Source organism: Sycon ciliatum, chromosome 6, assembly GCF_964019385.1.
Source record: "Sycon ciliatum chromosome 6, ocSycCili1.1, whole genome shotgun sequence".
In the NCBI taxonomy this organism is placed as follows: Eukaryota; Metazoa; Porifera; class Calcarea; order Leucosolenida; family Sycettidae; genus Sycon; species Sycon ciliatum.
This window is the reverse complement of record NC_088648.1, coordinates 23,944,899-23,958,116: the sequence shown is the minus strand read 5'-3', so window position 1 is coordinate 23,958,116 and position 13,218 is coordinate 23,944,899. Positions and strand designations below refer to the sequence as shown.

At 48.8% G+C, this 13,218-nt stretch overlaps 2 protein-coding genes across 2 annotated transcripts; both read left to right on the top strand.

Moving 5' to 3' along the window:
• Positions 1 to 2,302: 2,302 nt before the first annotated feature.
• On the top strand, positions 2,303 to 4,633 carry LOC135820144 (uncharacterized protein K02A2.6-like). The gene has a single exon (XM_065333456.1). The coding sequence runs from the start codon at positions 2,303 to 2,305 to the stop codon at positions 4,631 to 4,633; it is 2,331 nt and encodes a 776-aa protein (XP_065189528.1).
• A 135-nt stretch (positions 4,634 to 4,768) lies between these two features.
• LOC135820143 (uncharacterized) lies at positions 4,769 to 5,560 on the top strand. Its single transcript, XM_065333455.1, has one exon. It carries the CDS (start codon positions 4,769 to 4,771, stop codon positions 5,558 to 5,560), a length of 792 nt encoding a protein of 263 aa, XP_065189527.1.
• The last annotated feature ends 7,658 nt before the right edge of the window (positions 5,561 to 13,218 follow it).

The following is a 13,218-nucleotide window of genomic DNA, read 5'->3' as shown; positions in this document are numbered from 1 at the left end:
GGGGCGTTCTGGAGTCGACGGGATCTCTCTTCCGACGTTTCCTGTGACCGGCGCTGAATCACCCGTTCGCGGTTATTTTGGAGTCGGGATGTCTGTCTGCTTGCCTGGGACCGGCGCTGACTCTGCCAATCACGGGCGTTCTGGAGTCGACGGAATCTCTCTTCCGACGTTTCCTGTGACCGGCTCTGCATCGCCCGTTCACGATTATTTTGGAGACGACGGGATCTCTCTTCCAAAGTATATTTTTGCTTACACATCCTATCACCTATTCGGCAACTAACATCCATTTTAATTTAATTTCCTCCTCATCTCCCTATTTCTTTCCAAATCTCTCTCTACATCAGGGAATCGTATACATAATACGACAAATATAGTGGCCAGCTGTTTGTGGCCAGCTAGCTGTGTTTGATGGTGCGGTACGGGACAGGTACGAGAGCCAGCAAATAGAGCCAGCAAATATTGTGGCCAGCTGTTATGTAAAATCCTGTAGAGCCTTTGTAGTCACAGATTTGGGACAGATACAGGATAGCTCCAGGCGTGACACAAACACACAAACAAACAAACAAATACCAAATTAAAGCTGTGTGGACCCTGAAGTAACGTCTTCTGCATAGCTACGGGAATAAAATGCATGTATATAATATCAATCCGAGTTGTGTGTGTTGTTGGTTTCTGCATAACTTCTTACAGGCATCATGTGTCCAGCTGATCCACCGTCGATTGCTAATGGTTACATCAGTGCAGTGTTTTCTAGTTTTTTTCCCGGAGGTACAGCGAAGATATCATGCCTTCCAGGATATCAGCGAACAGGAGCAGCGGCAATCACCTGTGACAAGAGCGGACAATGGCCTACAGGAGTTTCTCTTCCATCATGCAAATGTAAGAATCAAAATTTGTTCGGTCATGTTACAATTTACTGTTCTGAACAACGACACCTCCGTCTGACCTTCAAACATTGCCACAGCACACCGTCAGCAAATTGTGACACTAGAGTACATTTCTGCTGTGGTGGTTGATGATACAAGTTATCTGTTCAAGGCCGAAATGTGTTGTCCACCATTCTTGGATTATGTATCATATTCCAAAATGTTTATTTTGAAAGACTTACTCTGCAAACATGTGGAAATTTGTGTTGAATACATAATGATAATGTATGGAATGGTAAACCAAGCGTATCCCAGTATATGTGATTCAATGTTTCAGGATTTTGTGTGAGCTCATGTGTATAGATGTATTTTTTTGTGTGCGTGTGTGTATGTATATGGGTGTTTGTCTGCATGTGCGTGCATGCTTGCTTGCGTGTGTGTGTGTACGTGTGGGTGTGTGCATACATGTGTGTGTGTGTGAGAGAGAGAGAGAGAGAGAGAGAGAGAGAGAGAGATGGAGAGAGCAAGTGTGTATGTGTGTGCATGTGTGCGTGTGTGTGTGTGTGTATGTGTGTGTGTGTGTGTGTGTGTGTGTGTGTGTGTGTGTGTGTGTGTGTGTGTGTGTGTGTGTGTGTGTGTGTGTATGTGTGTATGTGTGTGTGTGTGTGTGTGTGTGTGTGTGTGTGTGTGTGTATGGTCTGGCTGTGAGTAATGACCTACCATATCATACCACACAGAGGCACTGTGAGGGAACGTGAATGTATATCTATTCGTGTGACATACCTACTTGTAGCAATTTTGTATTTCCGAGATATTTTAGATGTACAATTCTCAGTTAATTGCCAGTCATCCAGCTGATGAAATTTGTCTTGTCTCGTTGTTTTGTGTTTCATTCAGTGATATCGTGCACTTTACCCAGCCCACCTTCCAATGGTTCAATTGTTAGCAGCTCGACTTCTCCTGCTGGCCTGACCATCTTTGCATGCAACAAAGGTTATGAACTGAAGGGCAGCAGTGTCACTTTATGTTTGTCGAATGGAAATTTATCAGATCCAGCACCGACGTGTTCAAGTAAGGCTTCTGTTCTGTTATGACGTAATGCCGTACAACTTTAGCTCTACTGTGTATGCACGCACGCATATCTTTGAAGGTTTTCTCTGTCGTTTACAGGTTGAATCTTGTCAGTTTTTCTACTTCGTATATTCTAACCAATAAACTACTTGTCTGTTGTCTACCGAACCTAACATGGCGCAGTGAACTACTAGTAACCTGAGTACGGAATATTTGACAGCCTGTAGTTGTCCGTGATTTCTGTAGCCTTTTATTTTCAAACGATCGATCGTGTAGCATAAGTGTCTTGCAGTTGTAGAATTGTCGTGCTGGCGGAACCTGGAATTTCCCCAATCAGTTCTGAAATTGTATCCCTGCTCGCCTTGATGCAGCAGCAGATGAAAGCGGCTGAGGCACGCGAGACTCGCCTCACCACACTGGTCGAAAACACAACGCGCGACAACCAGGCACCACCCAGCACTTCGACATCCTACAGTCAGAAGCCGATTTCTGTCGAGCGACCGGTGTTGCTCAGCATTGCAACCATGGCCGATTTCACGGCATGGGAGGAGGCTTGGAGAGATTATGCTGCGTGCCAGCACCTCGCCAGCCAAAGTCGTGAGACTCGGGTGTCCGCTCTTCGCCAGGCGTTCGATGCCGACATTTGTCGTTTCATGCGCGAAGATGTGATTGTCATCTCCCACAATGCCGATGCTCCGGAGATCATCATAGCAGTAAAAGCGTACATCCGACGCCAACGGAACCCCCTCCTAGATCGAATTGCGTTTTACAATAGAAAGCAACAACGCAATGAGTCATTTGACTCCTTCTTTACTGCCATGAGGGAGCTGTTTGCACAGTGCGATTTCCCTGATATGGAGCTGTGCAGCACATGTACACATCAGCTATGCAGTACTAGGCCCCAGAGCCTCCGCAAGGTCAGGGACGACATGACGCGAGACCGCATCGTCGTTGGCATAGCCAACGACGACACGCGCCATAAGCTCCTGGCAGCTCCGTCCCTCACCCTGGAAACCGCGGCCAAGATCTGCAGGGCGGAAGAAGCCGCACAGCAGACCGGTGACGGCATGGTACCGGCATCCGTGAATGCCGCAACAAGGTCATCGTATCAACGCAGCAAATCCGTTTTGGTTAGTAAGCCGAAATCTGCTGCAGCTGACAAACCGGCAGAGTGCTCGCAGTGCGGACGATCCCAGCACACAAAGTCAATGTGTCCTGCCAAGGGCAAAGAGTGCCGTAAGTGCAAGGGCAGGGACCACTTCGCGGCAATGTGCCGCAAGACCATCGCATGCCTCACCGTTCACGCAGTGCAGGCTGGTGACAAAGTGATGCTGTCAACACGTCTTTACGACAACGACCGGTCGTGCATGTTAGAGTGGTTGCCAGATACTGGCTCGGATGTTGATGCTATTGGTGCTAGTCATCTCCGCAGACTTGGTGGCAGTGTAGCTGATCTGGAACCTGACCCCGACCATGTTGTCGCCGTGAACGGTCAGCCATTGACCAGCTTCGGAACTGTTCCCGCCAGGGTTGTCCCTCGTGATGTCACGCACACCACTCGTCTACATGTGTATGACGAACTCAGTAGCGCATTGCTGTCGCGCTCATCGCTCAAGGCGTTAGGTTTCTTGCCGCCTAACTGGCCACAGATCGTTTCAGTGACACAAGGGACATCCCGTTCTGCAGAGCACAGCAAACCTACACCAGACCAGCGTGTACGTATCCGCCAGGACCTCCTCGACGAGTTCGCTGACGTATTTGCAGAGGACACGCTCCGACCCATGGACGGTCAGCCGATGCACATCCAACTAGCGCCTGACGCCCAGCCATTCAAGTTGAACAATGCCCGTTGGCTACCTTACGCCTATCGTGACCAGGTGAAACTCCAGCTGGACAAGATGGTCGCAGATGGCATCATCTCACCAGTCTCAGAGCAAACGGAGTGGTATCACCCCATCGTCATAGCCGAAAAGAAAGGCACTGCAGAAATCTGGATCACGGTGGATTTCACTACGCTTAACAAGCAAGTCGCCCCGCCCGCGCATCCCATGCGCGCACCTCGCGATGTCGTTTCTAACCTTGGTAACGCCAAGTATTTTACCAAGCTGGATGCTCGCCACGGCTACTGGCAGGTCCCCTTGGACGAGGAGTCCAGAAGCTTGACCACATTCATCACACAGTGGGGCAGATATCAGTACCTGCGGAACCCACAAGGTCTGATTTCTGCTGGCGACGAATTCAACCAGCGGACCGATGCAGCATTCGCTGGTATAGAGCAATTCTCCAAGGCCGTGGATGACTGCCTGGTCTTCACTGATTCCTTTGAGCAGCACCTGGAACGAACTCGTGAAGTTCTTCAACGCGCTCGTCAGTATGGTATCACCCTGTCAGGCAAGAAGTTTGCTTTCGCCGAGACCGAGATCAATTTCTGCGGCTACGTGATAAACAAGTCCGGCTGGAAGACAGACCAGGAAAAGACCCGCGCTATCACCGACTTCGAGATCCCTGCCAATCGCACTGACGTGCGATCATTCACGGGTCTCGTCAACCAGTGCAGTGATTTCAGCTCAACGCCTCACCGCGGTCTGCTGAAAGCCAAGAATGAGTTTCTCTGGCTACCCGAGCACACAGTCGCTATGGTTGCTGCGAAGCAAGCACTTGTTGACCCACCATTATTGGCCTTCTTCGACCCGTAAGCACAGACACGTCTCGAGTGTGACGCCCCTAGGACCAAGGGTCTCGGATTTAGCCTCTGGCAGTACCAGAATAATTCGTGGCGCCTCATTCAGTGCGGCAGCAGATTCATCACCGACACCGAATTCCGGTACGCAATGATCGAACTGGAGATGTTGGGTGTCGCCTGGGCCATCCGAAAATGCCACACCTATCTTGCTGGCACGTCGTTTCATGTAGTTGTTGACCATCAGCCCCTTGTTCCAATATTGAACACCTACACACTGGACCAGGTTGAGAATCCTCGGCTCCAACATTTGACGACCAAGGTACAACTCTATCAATTCGACGTTTCGTGGCGCAAGGGCTCTGAGCATGCCTTTGCTGACGCATTGTTGCGTGCTCCAGTGCAGAACCCGGTTGCCGATGATCTCCTGGGAGAAGCCGACTCGCTATATGGACAAGCCATCCGTGCATGCCTTCAGCAGGATGACTCCGGATCAGCGCTATTTGGTCTTCCGTTCCTCGAGCTCCGCGATGCCGCTCGGTCTGACGTTGATTACGTGCAGTTAGTCTCCTATATTTGTGACGGCTTCCCTTCTGCCAGACGTCACGTGCCACCTGCTCTCGCTCCGTATTGGAATGGCCGTGAGCACCTCACCCTGGATAACGGCATCGTCCTCCGTGGCTCTCGTCTTGTTGTGCCCAAGTCTCTACAACGCCGTGTACTGACTGACCTGCATTCGTCTCATCAGGGCCTGGAACGTACCAAGCGTCGTGCGCGTCAAGTGGTTTACTGGCCGAGGATGATTGATGACATCACAGCCCTAATCCGTGCCTGCCCTGTCTGTCGTGAGCTCCAACGTTCGCAGCAGAAGGAGCCATTGATGCGCGAGCCACAGCCGACATTTCCATTCGAGTATGCCAGCGCAGATCTCTTCTCCTGTTAAGGCTGGCAGTTCCTGGTATATTCCGACCGTCTGTCCGGCCGTGTGTAGCTCGAATTGGCCGTACCGCTACCTCCCATGACATCATTTGTCACTTCCGCCGTTGGTTCGCAGATGTTGGCATACCGCACAAGATATTCACTGATGGAGGCCCGCAGTTTGCCGCTTCCCATGTACGTGAGTTCTGTGAGCGTTGGGGTGTAGAACAGTGCTTTTCCACCCCACACTACCCTCAATCCAATGGCCACGCGGAATCAGCAGTGAAAGCAGTGAAACTGCTCATTGAGAAGACGACTCGGAATGGAGATCTGGATGTAGACTCCTTCCAACGCGGCCTGTTGTAGTGGCGCAATACTCCCCGCCCTAATGGCAGCAGCCCCGCCCAAGTGTTGTTCGGTCAGTCCCTCCACTGGATTGCGTCTGCTGAAGCTGTGGACTCTGTAGATCCGAAAACACATTATGACAAATCGGCACGCTCTCTCCATTCTCTACGGATTGACACCCATGTTGATGTTCAGCACCACCAGACCAAGCTGTGGTCGATGTGTGACGTCATTGTAGCAATTGGCAGTCGGCGCGACTACTTCGTCAAGATGCCTAGTGGCCGTGTCCTCTGGCGTAATCGCCGCTTTCTTCGTCCGTTCGTTCTCCCATGTGTTGACACCGCTAGTCATACCCCTTCCCCAACTTCATCAGTATGTGTACCTACTGACGCCGCTACCCAGCCTGTTCGTCGTAGCACTCGTATTCGCAAGACGCCTGACCGTCTCACCATTACATCTACGTCTGGACAGTCATATGTGTGAAAATGTTTCTCTGTAGCATTTCGTCTCATCTTGACATCATGCCTATGTCATTTCATCTCGTCTGTTATGACTTTATTTATTTATTTATTTATTTTTGTTGAGACAAAACCGGGTTTTATCTCCGAAGGGGCGTGAGAGTATAATTATTATTATGTTACTGTGTTCGTTATTTTGTGTCCGGTTGACACCCATGGAATTTTATCTTCGAAGGGGCGTGTTATGTTATGACGTAATGCCATACAACTTTAGCTCTACTGTGTATGCACGCACGCATATCTTTGAAGGTTTTCTCTGTCGTTTACAGATTGAATCTTGTCAGTTTTTCTACTTCGTATATTCTAACCAATAAACTACTTGTCTCTTGTCTGAGGAACCTAACAGCTTCTTCCGAGAGAGAGAGAGACACACACAGAGGGAGAGAGAGAGAGAGAGAGATAGAAAGAGAGAGATAGAGAGAGACAGAGAGATAGAGAGAGATTGAGATATAGAGAGAGACAGAGAGAGAGACAGAGACACAGAGAGAGGCAGAGAGAGAGAGAGACAGAGACAGGGCGAGACAGAGAGAAGAGAGAGAGAGAGAGAGAGAGAGAGAGAGAGAGAGAGAGAGAGAGAGAGAGAGAGAGAGAGAGAGAGAGAGAGAGAGAGAGAGAGAGAGAGAGAGAGAGAGAGAGAGAGAGAGAGAGAGAGAGAGAGAGAGAGAGAGAGAGAGAGAGAGAGAGAGAGAGAGAGAGAGAGAGAGAGAGAGAGAGAGAGAGAGAGAGAGAGAGATAGAGAGAGAGATATAGAGAGAGAGAGGGAGAGGGGGAGAAAGAGGGAGGGAGAGAAAGAGACAGACAGAAAGACAGACAGACAGACAGACAGACAGACAGACAGACAGACAGACAGACAGGCAAGCAGACAGGCAGGCAGACAGACAGACAGACAGACAGACAGACAGACAGACAGACAGACAGACAGACAGACAGACAGACAGACAGACAGACAGACAGACAGATAGACAGACAGACAGACAGACAGACAGACAGACAGACAGACAGACAGACAGACAGACGGACGGACAGACATACAGACAGACAGGCAGGCAGACAGACAGAAGGAAGGAGGGAGGGAGGGAGAAAGAGGGGAAGGCAGAGACAGAGGGAGGGAGAGGGGGAGAGGGAGAGAGAAACAGAGAGAAAGAGATCAAAGGGAGAGAGCGAGAGCGAGAGAGATAGAGCAAGAGTTTGTGAATAATATGTCGGTCTGCGAAGTAGTAGTATTGTGGCTTTTTCAGCATAAATAACAAGAAGATTTGAACGTCACAACACTTGCTCTTTTTTCCTTTTTTCGTCAACTGGACGTGCTACTTGACCAACTCACTAATGTAAGCTGGAACGAACTTCATGTAACCTTCAGCTTGTCAAGATTTCAAAATTTTCAATAAAGCATCCCCTTCTAATTGATGCATAAATAAAGAAGAATGAAAATTGTCTGAGTTAAGTCTGACTGTCTGCCAACGTAACCATAATACAGTCAGCGATTGTGACAAAAATGACACAAAACTGACAAAGAGTGCTGAGGCTTTCAATGACCTCACACCCAGCTGTTGCTATTATTGCCACACTTCTCCGAGGCGCCAACCAATAACCTTCCAACATGGATGGCTCAGGTTAGGAAAGGTCTGATAGGGGGAAGGAAAGCACAACAAAGAAGAGCACAAGCTAAGTCCCACGGCAACAAAGAGTTATAGTGAGACCGGTATGTCCCAATAGTCGTGCAAGTTTCGTCATCATTCATTAAATTTCGGCATTCTTTGTTGCCATGGGACATAGCTTGTGCTTTCTTCGTTTTGCATTCATTCCCCTCTTGGACCTTTCCTAACCTGAGTCCTCCGATAAGGAAGGCTATTGGTTTGCACCTGGGAGAAATATCGGAGCTAGGTGTCAGGTATTTGAATGTGTCAGTTTTGTGCCATTTTGTCACACTCGCTGCCTGCATAATTATGATCTGGTTATGTTGGTGGGCTGTTAGTCATAACTCCTACCATTTTTGTCCCATTCTATCCCCAATTAAATAAGTTCGCTGTCTGAGTTCAACTTTCTGATGCATAAGCATCATTCGTAACATTCAACCTTCACCATTTGAGCTTGATTAGGCTTGGGAAAATCGTGTCTAAAGAACACCACTTATATAGCGGTCTCGAGTTTAAAACATCCTCAGGGATGTAATTTACAGCCCAAATCTGTTTCCACGGAGACACAAACTTTGTGAACACTAGATAGCAGTGTGAGTCTGTATCATTCGGCATGTGCAGAACAGGCATTGAGATCGGAGGAAAACGTTCCATCTACTATCCAATCATTAAACAACTTCTTTCGATAACTGTACTTTAACCCTCAATCACTGTTTTTTGTGTAATGTCTTTCATTCCCTTTCAGGAGTCTCTTGCTCACTTTTGACTCATCCAACAAATGGTTCAGTTTCTCCAGGAGATAACAACTTTGGAACAATTAGAAACTACACTTGTAGCAACGGATTCAGGTTGATTGGTTTTGCTACAACTACTTGTCGCTTTAATGGAATTTGGTCGGCACCTCAACCAACTTGCCAACGTAAGAGTCATGTAGTACAGTGTTGGTGTGTGTGGGTGTGGGTGTGGTAAGTCGAATATAAAACAGAGATGTTCCAGGCTGTCCAAGAGAGTGCTCAATACCGAGAGGCAGAGCTGGCTCACACGATGAGAGGACAGAGAAAGTGTTTTTACTCCGAGTTTTCTGATGATCGCTTAGTGCGTGAAACTCGGAGTAAAAACACTTTCTCTGTCCTGTCATCGTGTGTAAGCATAATATATTAATGTGGATGGGCGGGATCGGGTATCTGCACATTTCGCAAGAAGAAAAGACAATCAACTGCAAATCTATGCGGACACACTTCTTCGTAGCAACCAAAGCCCTCATACCCAGTCAGCGCGTATATCTCTCGTTTCTTTCGCTTTGCTAAGCCAACGAGAAATAAGCATTTTTCAGCTTCAAATTGTTTACCCGTGCATGTTGACAGGCCGCATACTGAGCCACAGCCAAACACAATAACTACAATATTTGCGGTGTGTGCAGGCCTGCTGCACACACTGCACAAAGCATAGCAAAGATGGGCACTGCTTGATACGGCAGTAGTGGGAGGATATTTTAGTTCTGGAAAACTAACTTCAACCAGGTGACAGCGCACTTCGATGATGCCCAACTGATATCACTGCGGCGTAGATTCTCAGCCATTACCGCCGTCCTCTCTTCTCATACTTCGGCTCTAGGTGCCTATAATTGCAGCAGCCTCTGCCCGGCACTTGGTGCCTTATACCTCAAACCAGGTTCCAGGCTCCCAAACCAGCCGCAGCAGCCACTCGACACCTGGTGCCTAATACCTCTCATGCGGGGTAGTACCCTACGCTAACCACTCGCAAACCTACACGCAGCATGCACCTACAAACAAAACTCTGCAGTAAATGTTCTCCTGCGCTTAGGGGAGCTAGACCTGCTAGAATCCAAGGAGGAGGACGACGACGGTGAAGAAGATGATGATGATTTGGAGCCTGAAGAGTCTCTCCTCTTCCTTTTCAGTCATCTGCCTCTTTCCGCCAGCTTGCTGACGCTGCGCTCTAGCATCATTTTAACTTCATCCCTAGAATTTGCCTCTCTGCTTCGAGCTGGGAATGTAGCCTCCGGGATGAAGGCACTTCTTCATCCTGCCTCTCCAGTGCAGTTTCATATTCGGAAGACAGATGTATTTATTTTGTCCGAACCGGGAAAATCGAACACAGGCATATCAGGAGCACCTCCTTTTCCCCTCAACGTCTTGTTTTCCCCCTGCCTCTACCAGCAGCACCAGAGCTTGCACCATGACGACTCACGACGAAGTTTGAGAGGAAAAAACTTGGACACTGACAAATAAGCCTGTGCACACTTGGCAAGAAGAAAAACAATCAACTACAAATCTATACAGACACACTTCTTCGCAGCAACCAAAGCCCTCATACACAGTGAGCGCGTGCAAAATAACTTTTGATGAGAACACAATTTCTCGTTTTGCCCAGCCAACAAGAAATCTGCATGTCATTCGCAGACACTTCTTGAAAGTAAATGATCAACCCACTGATTTTCAAAAAGAGCAAAGAAGAAGAATATATTGCCAAACAGGGCACATTCAATGTAACAACACAGCAGTAAGGATTAAAAAGTCCATAACTAATTCAAACTAAGTTCAGCCCTCACCATCGTCTACACGGATTTCAAAAGCGTCGACCTCCATTTTGAAAACATGGTGGCTGGCCGCGCTACCCGTAGGCGCACGTGCCCACCGCGTGTCTCAGCGCGAGCTTCGAGCTCGCGAGCTAAAGATCATGTCGCCCACTCATTTTCCTGTGTTTCCCCATTTCTTCGAACTCGCTCAGCTTTTGCTTCAGCTTTTGCTTCGCTCGTGCTTCAGCTCCACGCTGTAGTCTGAGTTTAGTTCTCTTGTCTTCTTCCAGCAGAATACTGCAAACTCTACAGCACGTCGAGCTCCTCCTAGAAGAGTTTCTTTTGCGTCGAGGCAGACTGTCGATCGTTTCAGTCCTATCTTGCCGTCGTCTCATGAGCGCCCCGGAAAGCAACAGTATCTATTTTCTTGTCGTTCCATTTTCTGGCGAACTCATTCACCTACTACTTCTTCCTTTATGAAAGCTTCAGGTGGCTGAGTTCTCCCACTAGCGACAATCATGCCTTGGAAATGAACAGGATATTCCTAAGGTATATACAGCCAGTGCAGTGATGTCAGTGTACTGCGCGTACTAGTAGTTGTTTGTTTTGTCGAGAAAGAATCCCTTTCGCACTCGCGCGGGCCGCGAGGGCGCAGCACGGAAACAGGTCTATTGAATTCATTTCTTGGTCGATTTCGACAACCAATACGTCGTTGTTTTTCTTTTTTCACTGGCTATCCTTTCTCCGCTTCCGAATTGCGATGCCGTCCACCTGGAAAGCCTTGAAGTGAAACGAGTGGAGGCCGGTTTCGGAGGTAATTTTCGGCCAAACGGCAATCAAATCGAAAAATTCGAAGCGGACGATCTGTTGGTATCTATCGAAAGAAGACGTTGGCCCATAAAAAATCTTTGGAAACTACACCGTATGAACCAAGGAATTACGGTAAGTTTGAGAATTTTGGTACATTAGCTGTACGCTGATTGGTCGATTTGCGCGACCGTTGAGAAACGGGCCAGTGACGCTTTGTACAGCGTTGGTGAGGGCTGAAGTTAAACTCGGATGGTGAGCCAATGTGGTGGGCAGTTAGTCATAACTCGTAACATGTTGGCCTTCTCCCTTTTTACATCAAAGTGCTTAGTAGTTATGAATTCAGATGGAGAGCTAAGGTTTAATTTATACAACTTAGAGCCTTCCAAGTTCGAAGGCTGTTGGAGTGCGCATCCAAGATGTGCTTTTTTTTTTTTAAGAGAACACAAACCTACAAATCATGTTGAAAGACAAAAAGTACATTGGACTGGGTAGGCGCTATCCACAATGCCAGTTAATAGCTGTGCTGATGAAATACATGGACTCTACCGACCATGGGTCTCGGCGTCACAGTGGGAAAAAGGGGGAGATTGAGAGATGTGTGGGTAGCTCTTGAGTTGTGCGGCAGGGTGAATCTAGACCAGAGTGGCTGGCAACTTCGTCGCAGGTGTGTGCAGCAGTGGCTTTCAGAGGTGGTCTGTAGCCCACAGCCGGTCAGTGTGTAGCAAGTGCTTCCATACAGCTGCCTTGAAGCGGTGCAGCCGTTGCAGGGACATTGGTGGCTGGAACAGGGAGGGTGGCAGTTGATTCCACAAACTGATGCGGGCGAATGGCAAGGACCGCATACTGTACTCCAGTGCAGCTGGTGGTAGGGTATTGAGGAGCTGGTGAGGATGGGTCACCGCATGCGTGTGTCGGGTTCGTGGACGAACCACATTTGGTGCAGCTGGTGGGATAATGTTGGTCAGCTGCTGTGGGCTTTTGATGCACTGAAGCTTGTACATCACGTCACAGTGCCATGTATGCATCAAAATTAATCCTAAGTTTATAATGAGCCAACGTAAGAAAGTGACCAAAGACTAAAAAAATAAAAAATAAGACAAAACAAACAAGAAGGGAATAATAATAGTGGGAAAAAGGGGGAGATTGAGAGATGTGTGGGTAGCGCTTGAGTTGTGCGGCAGGGTGAATTTAGACCAGAGTGGCTGGCAACTTCGTCGCAGGTGTGTGCAGCAGTGGCTTTCAGAGGTGGTCCGTAGCCCACAGCCGGTCAGTGTGTAGCAAGTGCTTCCATGTAGCTGCCTTGAAGCGGTGCAGCCGTTGCAGGGACATTGGTGGCTGGAACAGGGAGGGTGGCAGTTGATTCCACAAACTGATGTGGGCAAACGGGAAGGACCGCATACTGTACTCCGGTGCAGCTGGTGGTAGGGTATTGAGGAGCTGGTGAGGATGGGTCACCGCATGCGTGTGTCGGGTTCGTGGACGAACCACAGTTGGTGCAGCTGGTGGGACAATGTTGGTCAGCTGCTGTGGGCTTTTGATGCACTGAAGCTTGTACATGTAGCACAGCCCAGAGAGAGTGCGTCATGCAGCCAGACTCTGGAGGAGCAAATCTGGTCCTATGATTGCCATTGCCTTCCGCTGCATGCGGTCGAGCCTGGCCAGATGGGTCGGGGCAGCAGACATCCAGACCAGTGAAGCATACTCCAGCATAGGGCGAATGAATCCTTGGTAGACACTCAGACGGCCATTGGTGTCAAGTATTCTCGCGGCTCGGCGCAAAAGCCCAAGACGTTGACTTGCTCTCACGCTGCTGATGTGCTCGCGAAACGAGAGC

Bases quoted from the DNA above. Each gene is read 5' to 3' on its own strand.
- LOC135820143 (XM_065333455.1), top strand. From the start codon at position 4,769: ATGATCGAACTGGAGATGTTGGGTGTCGCCTGGGCCATCCGAAAATGC.
- LOC135820144 (XM_065333456.1), top strand. From the start codon at position 2,303: ATGCAGCAGCAGATGAAAGCGGCTGAGGCACGCGAGACTCGCCTCACC.